The following is a 13,866-nucleotide window of genomic DNA, read 5'->3' as shown; positions in this document are numbered from 1 at the left end:
CAACTTTTTGGGGTGGATTCATGTTGAAGCAATAGCATGGATTTAATGTTTGCTAACTAATTGGTAGCAACTACTATTTAACTGGTCGATTTTCACTATTGGGAAATAGTTCTCACTTGTGACACATTGCCCTGGAATTTCTTCTAGGTTGCAAATGGGTGAATGATTCATAAGACATCAAGCGTGCTCCATTTTGTGTATGTTGCCCAAAAGTGTCCTCATTTATCTGGCATTAATGATAATCAATGTGGCTTCTTACTCTTGATGGCCGTGATACAGCAAGCATCCATTAGTTAATGTTGATGTTGTTGAATAAAATGATGGCGCGGAAAAACTCCCTTCGAGGCGTCCTCACACTTGTCCGCCCACGCGCCGGCTAACTAGCGCGCGCCACATATGCTAGCCCTCTTGTCGACTGCAGTACCATTTCCTTCTGACTCAGTCCCTTTCTTAATCTGCGTCTTCTTAGATCTCATCTGATGCCAAGGCTGAAGGAGTCGCGCTCCCATGAATCTCTGCTCAGTCCCAGCAGTGCTGTGGAAGCTTTGGACTTAAGCATGGAGGACGAGGTCATCATCAAGCCTGTGCACAGCAGCATCCTCGGCCAGGACTACTGTTTTGAGGTGAGGCTTATCAATAATTAGCGATGCGCCAAGATAACAAAAACCACATCTGGATTTTGTTGGCGTGTGTGTTCAACTTCCGGGATTCGTATTTGAAAGAAGAAAAAAGTGCTAAAGAGAACAGTTAATTTGGGCACTTTTATCACAAAGTTTCAAAATAAACATTGTATACTCTGAGTTTATCAAGATAAAGTCATTACTTAGACAAGCATCGAAAAATGTCTCGCCTCTTTCTTATAGAAAATGGGCTTGGAGTTGATAAAATAGAAAATAAAACTTAACTAGGCAATATAAGAAAGTCACATCATTACAAGAGTATTTTGTTAAAACTGGACCCAGCTGGATTTTGAAAGTCGTATAATAAGGGAAGACAAATTAGAAGACCATTGCTGGTAAAGTAGCATATGAAAGGATACAATGAAACATAAAGTGAAAACAGGAAGTAAATAATTTATTCAATTATGTTGATATGCATAATGTGTATTTATGGAAACTAAATGAATAATGTGATTGTCAAAGTAATGATATGATGATTAAATATAGCTAGGAAACTCATGCGATAGTGACAATGAAATCAGTTACAAAATGTATTGTATTTATTCATATATGACTCGGACTCAATGTGCGCCCCCTCATTTTTGATTAAATATAACATTTCGTTTTGCTTTTTCTCATCCGAAACTAAGCATTGCAAGTGACAAAGGTTGTTGAATAAATGTGACTATGATAAAATGATTCCAGTGTTTCCCATACCATTTTTGGCGGGCTACCAGAATTGAATTGATCCCGGCAGAATCTTACAAAATATTATTATTTGTAAAAAAAATAATAATTTTTAATATACAGTGGAACCTCAGTTCTCGACCATAATCCGTTCCAGAACCCTGTTCGAAAACCGATTTGTTCGATCACTGAAATATTTTTTCCCATTAAAAATAATGTAAATTGTTTTAATCCGTTACAACACCCTGAATGTTTACCTTGAATGTTTAACGTAAACATAAAGCTAGCCCAGGCTAATCGTACGTCCGCGTTATCGTAATCTTCCGTACAAAAGATTACGCCAACATGAACGTGTAAAAATAAAAAAATCAGGTCATTTACAAGTCATTTAGCACCCGGGTCTCTACAACAAGTGGTGAGCGGTTCATTGGAAAGGGAGCTCCGTTCCAACACCCTCAATGTTGGGCTCTGTTCCAACACCCTGAATGTTTACCTGAATGTTCAACGTAAACATAATGCTAACCCAGGCTAATCGTACGTTTGCGTTATCGTAATCTTCCGTACGAAAGTATTACGCTAACATGAACGTGTAAAAATAAACAAAAGGATAAAGAAAATAATTATGAATAGGATTTCTTACCTTTGTGGTGGTCAGCAGAAGGCGCAGGTGGACGGTGGGGAGAGGATCAGACACTCGCACCCCTTCATATTTTGCTATTATTTCTTTCTTAAATGCAATAGTTGTACGCACTACTTTTTTTTTTTAACCTGTAGCAACTTTGCTGCCTGCACTGACTTTCTTCGGAGGCATAAATAGGGGCTAAAACACTTCGCACACCTATATTAAAAGCAAAAACAAAACGAAGCATGTCCGCACGCGATAACAGTTGGTCAAGAAAAGAGCGATCTACACCCGTACGCCGCTCAGCATCGCACCCTAGCGTACCCACTCACGCATTACCGGCGTTCGCACTCCGATTTTTTGACCAAACAGCGAAGCAAGAATTTCTCGAAATTTTTGGTCGGACTCCGATTTGTTCGAACTTAGAGGCGTTCGAAAACCGAGGTTCCACTGTATATCAATGCGAAGTTGATCAAAATAACTTGTGAGATATGTCATTACACATAAGATTTCAAACGCCATGGTGTGCTCTCTTGCACGCTTTTTTTTGTCCTTTCATTCACTTTTGCTTAATTGGTTGATTGGTTAATATGTGTGGTGTCATCTCTTTAGCATCACGAATTTGTGCGCTGGTGCAGAGGGTAGAATTGGAAAATGATGCCAATTTAAACTCTATAGATATATTAATGGCTCCATAGTGCCAGATTCTTACCGGATATTTTCGATTAATGGTACTGGAGAAATGGCTTTAAAAGTCCTTAAAAAGTGCTTAAATGTGGTCATGAAAAAGGGTTACGAACCCTGTAAATATGTAGTATTTCTCACACAAAATTGATACTTTAGAAATTTGCAACAGCAAAGCTCACAATATATGTTTGGATACAAACACACCTTGGCTAATTTTTTATACTTCTCAATTGGGCCTCTCTACCGGTTATTTTTTGAAAGTGCCGGTTTTTTTTTTTTTTTTTTTTTTAAAGGAGGAATATCCCGCTTTTCTTAAGCTAGGGTGAGTGCACTGCGGCCGACTGAGGCTTTTTAAAGATTACATAAAGATTATAACGCTGAGAACCCATTAAGCACCTTATATCGCTTTTTGGGGGAGGATTTCAGATTGAAACGGCAGTGACGTAACATGCTCTCAGTGAGAACGCCTTTGGAGATGATTGTGCTTTTTTATTTTTTTTTTACGGGAGGGTTCAAAACAAATGCGAGTTCTGCAGAGGGTGTAATCTGTTGCGTCGCCAGCGGTGGGATTTAACCTCTTGATAACCCAGTCATTTGCAACGCGCTGTGAATGATGCTGCCTGAGATTAGCACCGTTAGCCACATGCTCCTCACAAGTTACCACCCTAGAGGTTCGCGTGTGCGAAGGGGGTGCAAGGCAGGTGGCGAGAAAAAAAATGATACATGTGGAAAAAATGAGCTGTTTAGCTTAATAACACTAGGTTTTAGACCAGGGGTGTGCACGCTTTTCATTGTAACGGGATTTGAACCCGAGTCGGCAAGCAGCAAACTCTTCCAAACTCGCAAGTCATATACAGGGAAGAAAATAAGTATTTGAACACCCTGCTATTTTAATATTTCTCCCTCTTAGAAATCATGGAGGGGTCTTTAATTTCTATCGTAGGTGCATGTCCACTGTGAGAGATGAACTAAAAAGAAATATCCAGAAATTACATTGCATGATTTTTTAACGATTTATTTGTGTGATAAAGCTTCAAATAAGTATTTGAACACCTGTGTATCATCTCGAATTCTGACCCTGAAATTTCAGACCCTTCCTTGATTTCTTAGGGGGGAAATAGCAAAATAGCAGGGTGTTAAAATACATATTTTCTTCACTGTAAACCAGTAGTGTTCTAGTGCTCTGTCAACTAAGTTGCTCTTGGACCTGTTAAGACGGCGCGACAGTTTCATGAACCCACAGAGTGTAATCTTGTTATTATTTCATGAATAGTGTTATTATTTTATTTCTGACTTTTGTTCTGTTATGAATCCAGAAAAGGGTTATTTGATTGTATCTTTCTGAGAAACAATACATTTTTACATTTAGGCACTTCTGCAATTGTCACTTTTTCTGCTACAAACTGAACCCAGCTCCTCATCAGAGAAGGGAAAATATGTCCCTCCCAGTAAAAAGTCTGCTGTAGAGTATTTTAATGCACCTAAAACTTGCGATCGCTAAATAGCATTTTACGATATTTGTTCACATCTGCAAATGGAAAGTGTAACTAGAGGACTACCTGTAATTGCTGTTCACTCGCTGATATTTGACTCCGCAGGTGACGACATCTTCAGGGAGCAAATGTTTTTCCTGTCGTTCCTCAGCCGAGAGAGACAAATGGATGGAGAACCTACGGAGGGCCGTCCAGCCGAACAAGGTGAGGAGGTTTTAAGTGCAGCCAACAGAGTGCAGATGAGAAGTATCATATTTACTGGACTATAAGGCTCACCTAAAAACCCCAATTGACCACACCTTATAACCAGATGCGCCCTGTATACCGCAGAATATGGCGGATGAGATTTGTAAATTGGTGCACCTTCATCCATCCATTATCTGCACCGCTTATCCTCAGTAGGGTCGCGGGGGTGCTGGAACCATCCCAGCTATCTTCAGGCAGTGGGCAGGGGAACCCCTGAAATGGTGTTCAGCCAGTCCCAGGGCACACAGAGACATACAACACACATTCATACCTAGGGACAATTTGGACCGGCCAATTAACCTGACATGCATGTTTTTGGAATGTGGGAGGAAAACTGAGTGCCCGGAGGAATCCCACCTAAGCACAGGGAGAACATGCAAACTCCACACAAGAAGGTTCGCTCTTATGACCTTAGAACTGTGCTGCATACATGCCAACCACTGTGCTGCCCTGGTGCGCCTTCTTGTATGAAAAATATGTGAAAAATGGGGGTGCGCCTTATAACTTGGTGCGCCTTATAGTGTGTAGAAATAACGGCAATTGTCGGAACTTTATTCCAGATCCCAATTGAACATCTTTTCATGATCATGTTTTCTGTCACCATCTCACTTGCAGGACAACAGCCGGCGGGTGGAGAACATGCTGCGGCTGTGGCTCATCGAAGCCAAAGACCTCCCTGCCAAAAAGAAGTACTTCTGCGAGCTCTGCCTGGACGACGCGCTCTATGCCCGCACCACCAGCAAACTCAAAACGGACAACGTCTTCTGGGGCGAACACTTTGAGTTCAACAACCTCCCGGCGGTGCACTCCATCACGGCGCACCTTTACAAGGACACAGACAAGAAGAAGAAGAAGGACAAGAACAACTACGTGGGATTGGTCAGCATCCCCGTGGTGACAGTGACTGGACGGCAGTTTGTGGAGAAGTGGTACCCGGTGAGCACACCCAACCCCACTAAGGGGAAGACGTCCGGACCCATGATCCGCTTAAAGGCGCGCTACCAGAGCATGAACATCCTCCCCATGGAGCTGTACAAGGAGTTTGCCGAGTACACCACCAACAACTACATGCTGCTTTGCTCGGTGCTTGAGCCCAGCATCAGCGTCAAGAACAAGGAGGAGATGGCGTGTGCGTTGGTTCATATCCTGCAGAGCACCGGCAAAGCTAAAGTAAGTGGAGATTTATTGGGAGGATTCAGATTCAGATATACTTAATTCTCATTCTTGTACACAATTATACAGAACGAAATGTCGATACATCTGACCCGCACAGTTTACTTGAATGTACGGATATAGAGAAAATGTTGTATTGAGTTGGAGTATTGAAATACTAATGATATACTAAATAATTATAGCTTTGAGTACTATACAGTAGTGCAAGAGTGCAAGAGGAGCAGCTAAACAAATGTGCAAAATGGGCAGTCAGGTAAACAAGTCGCTATACAATAACAATAGCAATGGAGTACGGTAAAGCAGAGGAGAACAAAGGAGTGGCTAATCAGTGTTTCCCATACATAAGAAGATTCTGGTTTAATTGGTCGCACCAGAGTCTCAAAATGTGTATTATTTAATAATATATATAAATGCAAAGTTAATCAAAAAACCTTTTACATTTCAATTTTATATAAACGATTGCAAATGCTTTGGTGTGTGTTTGTGCTACGTATTTGTCCGTCAGAACCTCCCCCCTGTTCAGTGGTTGTCCTGCCCCGCGTACACTATGATTAGTCAGCTTGTTTAAATGTGACATTGACGAGTGTCATGTTTTCTCCAAGTTAAAAATGTTTCTACACCTGGCGATCAGAAATCGTTTAGCGCCGACGCACCATGAAAGTTGTGGCTGCTTTCCATAGCCTTGAAGTGGTGGCATGGAATTATTTCCTGTAATACTATGCTCATCTTCAGTAAAAATAAAAAAGAACCCAGAAAAAAAATAAAGCAGAGATATTTTTGTTATTATTATTACAGCAATTAAAAGTTTACAACTTTTGCGCTAAAAGCACTATTTTGAACTTTCAAGCTTTAATTTATTATTTGGCTAAATGTTCCTAAATTCGAGCAAAATTACTTTCTTATGTAACGTTTTTTTTCTACTAATTTTAAAATCAATATTTCTCCACTGTAGTTCTTAAAATTGTACCATTTAAAAACATACCAGGCAAAGACGACTCACACATGTTGTAGTCCCATTTGCTCAGCTCAGGGGTCTCACTCCTTAAATCGCAGTGAATGAATAAATGGCCTTTATTGTCATTTTACAACAGTATAACAAAATTGGAGGGCTTCCTCTTTTGGTGCAAGTAAAACCATTAAAAAAAGCTAGTAAAATAGCCTAACCTCTTACTGTTCCTGTAAAATCTGCCTAAAAACCCAATCTACCTAAATTAATTGAATCTTGTTCTTGAACTGTTTGGGGGAATATGGATGTTTTCCTTTCTTTTAAAAGAAGAGACTCTGAAGCTTTGTCCCAAACTAAAATAATCACTCCAAGTACTACTAGCATAGGTTAATCTGAGTTCGAAGACACATAAATAGGTTTTCATTTTCACCTGGATTTTTTTTTTTGCAATCAAATGCCTCTAAAAGAGGTGTAGCTGGAAAATACGTTAGACAGTAGCGTGAAGCCTTACCTAGTACCCTGTCAAATTTGATCACAATCCGAAAAACTAAACATTGTACTTCAACCATTTTTTTCTAATGGTGGGTCTTAAATTTTCCAAAAGTGGCCATTTGGAAACCACCAGTTCACGTCCCTAAATACTTTGCAATTGTGTATTTTACTTTGGCCAATTTTTAGACATTGCAAAAGAGTTGTAAATGTTTTGCTTCTCTTACCAGAACTCAATGAATGAGTGTGCACACAATAATGAATCACGATTGGCTTTGCGCATGTTTACTTTCAGCTCTGTTTTGAATACACACTGTAAATGTGTAAATATTTACATTAGTAATCTCATTGGTGTACCAATGTGTCAATCCACCATTGAATCAGTCATTATCGGCTCGTTTGTTTTTTTTCAATACTGGACTTCATAGGCTGTCACAGGCTAAGGACTAGGTCAAGAGTGGTGTCAATCAAAAGGTCAAAGGCTAACGAAAGTATCGAAAATTTTCTGATGAGTCTGTTCATTTTTAAAGGGGAGTAATGGAGCCAAATAGATGGATTGCAATGAAGATCGCGAGCTGGGGGGCCATTTGAACGTTGGCTTTAAGACGACGTATGGCTCTAAAACCATTGACTGGGTCACACCCTCTTAATTGTACTCATACATTTCTAGTGCAAAAATCTGTAATGTCCAATACTTAACAATTACTTACCAAATACTTCTCAATTCACCAAAGAATAGGACTCCCCTTGATGATTTTGCATTATATCCCACGCTGCACATGTACCCTCCACAGTTATTGTTGAACTAAGCAGAATACCCAAGCTTTGTGTTTTATCAGGGTATGATGAGAGAACTGTTATTACATATAAAGGCTAAATATTCTCACAAGGGCCGTTGCCCTAGCTGTGAACTTTTCACCTAGCTACTCTAATACTGCAGACGAGAGACCGGACAAAGAGGAAAATTATTTCCTCTAGCATGCAACAGCCTTAATTACATTTTAGCACATATGTGGATTTCCTGCCCTAATTTGTTACATTGCAGAGCAAGACACAATTGAGTCAGCTCCACAAGATGTACTAAAGAAGCATCCCTAAAAAATACTCTCTCCATACATATCACAATTAGGTGTTAGTCATTACATTTGGAATGTGTAGGAGTGCAGAATAGGATGCCATGCTTACACGAATCCACAAGTCTACCCAGGGTTTGAGGAATTGGAATTATTGCCACAAGGAATTTAATTGGAGCGCTTGGTAGAATTCATTTTTCGGAATTAGGCCTGCCAAGACCCAAAGAATGTCAGGGTGGTGTGGAAGCACAAAATAGTACCTTCGTTTTTATTTCAGAGTTCGACACACGTGCAGTCGGGTATCGAGGGAAGAGTATCTTGGAAACCAGAGGCGGCAATCATGGTCCGAGAGGCGGGCGATGGGTCAGGCAGGAAAGGTGGCAATTCAAGAATTCAGCATGCAGTACTTGTTTTATCAAAGGCTAGTGATTGATATACTGTATAGAAGAAGTATTTGACAAAATAGCTTGGCACTTGGCAAAAAAGGAAACTAACTAGCACCGAGCCAAGAAAACTGACTGTTAAAATAGTGAAGAGGGAGAGGTGTGATTGGAGGGTAATCGGGACAAGTGACACCAAGTGTGTGTGTGTGTGTTGATTAGAGCCAGGAAGTGAGTGACTAAATAAGGCAATGGCAAGCACGAGGGAGAGATAGAGAAATGGAGGGATAACCAAACCTGAAAGTAGGATTATGACAAAGAAAGGTCTTGGATCATGAAAATATTTGGAAGTTACACCTCTGAACATTAAGCTCTGAAGTCGTAGCCTGATATTCTAATCCGTATTTAGCTTTTTAGGGGTAGTTGCACACGACTTTTTTTTAGACATTGCTTTTACGGCAAAATCTGGTCTGGTCCCTATTAGACTTGGTTTAGTCCAAAAATAAAAATGTTTGAAATTGGGGTTTTGTTGAGCCCTTTTAATTGGGTCCAAACTCGTTCCAATAAGAGTCATTGTGTTTACCTTGTCCAAAAAGGCCCAAATTAAATCAGAACGAGATTTTGAGATGTTTTTTGAACAGCTTTTTTACAATTTTAACTTTTCAACCAAACAAAGACTTACAGGTATATAGAGCAGGTGTGGGCAAAACTTTGGATTGGCAGGCTGCATTGGTTTAGTTCTAGAGACTTACCAGTGTACGATTTTTCTTGTTTATTAATAACTTTATATGCAGACATCTACACGTTATTTCCCTCTTTATATTTGTTCTTTGAAATTAGTCTCATCAAATTTGTTTTGGAATTTTCACAATTAAAGCAAAATAATATAATAGGTCTCTGTTTTAAGCACTAAAGTTAAAATATAGTTTTGTAGTATTCTGTAGTTGTATTTCTGAAGAATTTATTTAAGAAGGGCATTTGTATTATTATTTTAAGTATTTTGGCAGTATTACTGTAGATATAGATATATATAGTTTTTTGGTTTTATTTATGTAGTAGTACCTTTGTAGTATTTCTGTAGTAGTTATTTTGTATTTCAGTATTTTTTTTTTTTTCAGAATGTAAAGGTCATTGTTTTCAGGCACTATATTTCATATTTAGTTTTGTATTATGTAGTATTTTTGTAGTAGTTCTGTAGTCATTTTTGTAGTAGACACTCAAAGGGATAATGGGGAAGAAGTTGGCACCCAATTATATTTATATATAATTTATATATAATTTATAATAATTTATATAAAATGTATTTATAATTTATATATAATTTATAATAATTTATATATAATGTATTTCTTTATAATTTATGTAATCGTTTTATTATTAGTAGTACTGGTACTTCGTTTACTATTATACTCCGGTGTTTTCAACATGTTTTCTAAACTAGTTTTTGCTCGTAGTTGTAGATTAGGGATCTCCAATCTTTTTCTTGCCGAGAATTGTCTTTCACTTCTAACTAGTACAAAGAGCACTCTGTTTGATATGGATTTCTATCATGTTTACTTTGTTGTTACTATGTTATGACCAGGTTAATTATTGGAAGTAGGGTTAAATAGACCCAGTCACCCATGAAACCCCCACAAATCACTATACAATAAAATTGCGATGACTTTGGTGAGATATTTTCAGAACAGGTCCTCAGCAACTTCAGCTGTCCAAGTACACAAACGTAGTAAGACTGAAAAAGCATTACAGAGGCCATAACAATGAAATCATTGCCCAAAATTAGAGCATTAATGTCATGCTCCCAAGATTTGGCCCTTTAGTATCATGGTCTGGTCACATAAAAAAAAAAAAATCGTGCAACTCCTGGGTTTGTGCCGGTGCCAAGTTGAAACCCTTGAAAATGCTTAAATTTGAATTTGTGTTTTCAAGGTTTAAAAAGTGTTTTAATTTCATGTGAAGTGCTTGTAAATGCTACGATTCTGTGCAGTCGCCTCGATAGACCATAACCAAGAAAATAAAACTGGTATGCTTAAAAATGAGGCCAACAGGCTTTAGTTCACTCATGAGTTAAACCTTCGAAGAATATACTTTTCTTTTTCTACAGTTTGACGTTATCGAGCGCTGTCAGTATGAAAAGGAACATGAAAATTTGATACAACATAGACCAAACAGACTGCAGCTAACAGTAATGACTTGGGGCACAGAAACTCTGTTTCCTTTTCTATGACGCAATCAGTGAATTTATAGTTGCTGGTTTAATGTTTGGCATGGGATTTATACAAATGTATTGTTGTGATTCAAATAGTACAATCAGCCAAGCGTGTCAGGCACTCGGGAAACATTCAGACCAGCATGTCACAGGACAGGACTTATTGAAATAATGATAGAGTCTAAGCGTGGATGGGGAAACCAAAGTCCGATGGAAGGCAAGTGTGGGGCTGGAGATACTAGTCTTCAGCAAGGAGGGAGTTCTAGGAGCAAGGGTTTGATTGTGATTCTCCCTACCTGTGCTGGCTAAGGTGGAATGCTGGCCCAGCAGTGAGGACAAGGAATAGGGACCCCCTGTATACAATTCTGTTTCTTTTTCTTGCATGCAGCAGTGATTGACCTCAATCAGCAAGGCTATGGAATGATTCACATTAAATTTCTTTTAGGGGTACTGGAGAATTTGGAAAATTGGCTTTGAATGTGGTTGAAAAGTGCTTGAAATTGGTCATGAAAAGGGTGTACTATCACAGACCAGGAACGGAGATGGGACCCAATTGCGTTTGTTTTAGTCAGTTTTATTTAGAAGGAGAATAGGACTTGCATGCGCGATCCCATGATCGTCGGTCAGGGGTAGCAGATGGAACGTGTGTTGGAACGCAGAAGTGGCACTTACGTGTCGAGCAACGGTAGTTGTTGACAGAGAGAAATAAACAGGTCGATGGCCGGGGCGGAGGAGCAAAAACATAAACGGGTCCAGAAAAAGGCCGGCAACGGGAATCAGACGGAAAACAGGACAGGAGAGTCAGGAGTCACAAAAGTTTGCCTAGCGTGTAGTGTAGGTTCACAGACAATCCGACAAATGTTGACAGAAAAGCAGGGGTTTAAAAAAGAGGAAGCAGCCAATCAGCGTCCGCGGCTGTTGGGGCCAACGGAGCAGACTCAGGTGCCCCGCATCAGTAATCATGACAGTACGAACGTATTGCTCATCAGACACAATCTTTTTACATCCTAACCTCTGAATATATGCAACATTCTAAAAATAAGAACAGGAAGTGAAGCAGTTCCATTGTCTGGGACCAAAATAACTCTGACTTTTAGTCGCTTGTCATCATTGTCTTTTTTTGCTGCTTCATCAGTCGCCATCTCTTGATACCTGAGAAGAGCTTTTTGAAATCCTTCTCTTGCTCGATCCTGGTCCGTCGGCGCAGTGAATTATTAGACCTTAAGAAGTCGCGTCTATCTCCTGTTGATTGATGAGGGAGAAGTCTGCTCAGCACCACCTCCCCGAGAGACGTTCACGTTCTTAAATACTCTGTATTCATTTCTTTCCGTGCAGAACATTTGGAATTCCATTGCACGTCAGGGGCATTTGGAGGTTGCTTATCGTGTTAATTTGACATTGAAACAGGCAGAGATTGTGGCACGCCATTAGAGCTACACTGATGTTAACGTGTGATTGTTTTGGTCTTGCTTGTTTTCCTTTGTGTCCTCATGTTGTCCAGGGAAATCTAAATATAGAGAACTTTAATTCAAATCCTTTGCTCCACCTCATCTGTTTTTAAATCTGTGTTGGGTTATTTTTGCTCGCTTTTTCCAAGTACAGTAATCCCTTGTTTTTCATGTGGGTTGTGTTCCCAAAACGTCCCATGATATGAGCTATCATATCATATATATATATATATGTAACAACACATAGAGCTTCAAATCAAAACACAGAACCAGATTTGCAGTTAAATGAATAGATGGTAGTTATTGTCATTATACACTACAACAAAATTGGAGGGTTTCTCTTTTCAGTGCACACTTGTTAAGTCTCCCGATTTGGTCGGGAGACTACCGCTTTGGCTATGATTTTCCCGCCTACCGATTTCTAAAAATGTATTTATTATTATTTTTTGTCGCCAAAATTTCGATGTGAACAAAGTTTTGCCGATTAAAATGTAGCCGTATTATCCGTAGTCATCGTCTTTTTCGCCGTTCTACACCGGAAAAAGCTTTGCTCGAGACTCGGCAATCATAATCTGGAACTCCACGTGATCTCATTCCTTCGAGAGCAGCAGACGAACAAGAGTGCTACATATGACTATGTTAAAGAACACCAGAAAATTTGAAATCATTAAACATTGTAATAATCACATAAAACATCAACACATCAACATAGAAAAACAATATAGTAGATTGAAAAACAAATTTTATTGTTGTCTTTTCAAATAATAATAATAATCGCGTCGGAAAAAAAATCTCCCGATTTCCCATTTCTGAAACTTAACATGTATACAGTGTAAAAAAGCAATGTGGAGAGTGTCCTGCTAGCTTTGGGTATCCTCGAATTGTGCCAGGTCTCAGTGATTATTAAAATTTAAGAGTTACAAATGTAGCGTTTTCCCAGGATATGTAACATCCTATATGCCGACATTTCTTGGGTAAATTTTGTGTAAATTATAACTATAACCTTATCCTCCTTGTTTTATAACCTTATCTTCTCTGTTCCTTTATCTTCTTGGGTTTTTTACCTCACTGTGAATGTGTGAACTGGAGTGTCATGCCCAATTTCGTTGTCACATTATGTTAACCCATTTTGTAACAATGACAATAAAGGTATATTCTATTCTATTCTATCAATTCGTTTATCAGTTGTAGGTCATCTGTTTTATGGGTAATGGATCTGGTTTGGAATTGGTGGCTTGTGAAAGATGTTACATAGCCGGACCTGCAACCCAGTTATTGGTGTCTCTACAGACACCGCCTCAGTCTCATCCCAGACCAGATAAATTCAGAGCACCTACATAGTCACACCCACCCTACACACTCCCACAAAGCCCTCCACATCCTGCCACGGTGATAGCATTTGCTATGTGTTGTATGCTGCAGAACACAATGTATGCTAAAAATCTGCAAAGTATCGAAAACATGAAAAGTAAACTGCGATTCGGCGTTGAACTACTGTGATATAGAGACGCACACTGACACCAGCAGATTCTAAGAAAACATTCAAAGCATTCATCATCATGTCACTAAAGTTTTTAGTTAGCTATCCACAGAAAGCTTCTCTTGACTCCTTTCATTAGATGCCATCAACCGTGTCTTCATCCCAGCCTCCTTTTTCTTTTTCTTTTTTTATCTTTTCGAGACAAGCTTGATGCTTAATGAGATGTGGCAGCGATACAAAGCGCGTTCCACTTCTGTTTATTAGTGCTGAAGCG

At 39.3% G+C, this 13,866-nt stretch overlaps 1 protein-coding gene across 9 annotated transcripts in view; it reads left to right on the top strand.

Moving 5' to 3' along the window:
• The window catches only part of dab2ipb (DAB2 interacting protein b), a 148,015-nt gene that overhangs the window by 106,441 nt on the left and 27,708 nt on the right, over positions 1–13,866 (top strand). For all 9 annotated transcript variants that reach the window (XM_088356111.1, XM_088356110.1, XM_088356109.1 and 6 more), the window contains 3 exons: positions 470–623; positions 4,254–4,352; positions 5,010–5,564. In XM_088356111.1, the coding sequence (XP_088212237.1) occupies positions 470–623; positions 4,254–4,352; positions 5,010–5,564 (808 nt within the window). The remainder of the gene's footprint in view (positions 1–469; positions 624–4,253; positions 4,353–5,009; positions 5,565–13,866) is intronic.

This window comes from Urocampus carinirostris, chromosome 16, assembly GCF_059441175.1.
Source record: "Urocampus carinirostris isolate Australia breed hairy pipefish chromosome 16, RoL_Ucar_1.0, whole genome shotgun sequence".
Lineage (NCBI taxonomy): Eukaryota > Metazoa > Chordata > Actinopteri > Syngnathiformes > Syngnathidae > Urocampus > Urocampus carinirostris.
Note: the sequence above shows the minus strand (reverse complement) of the source record. Positions and strands in the feature narration are given on the sequence as shown.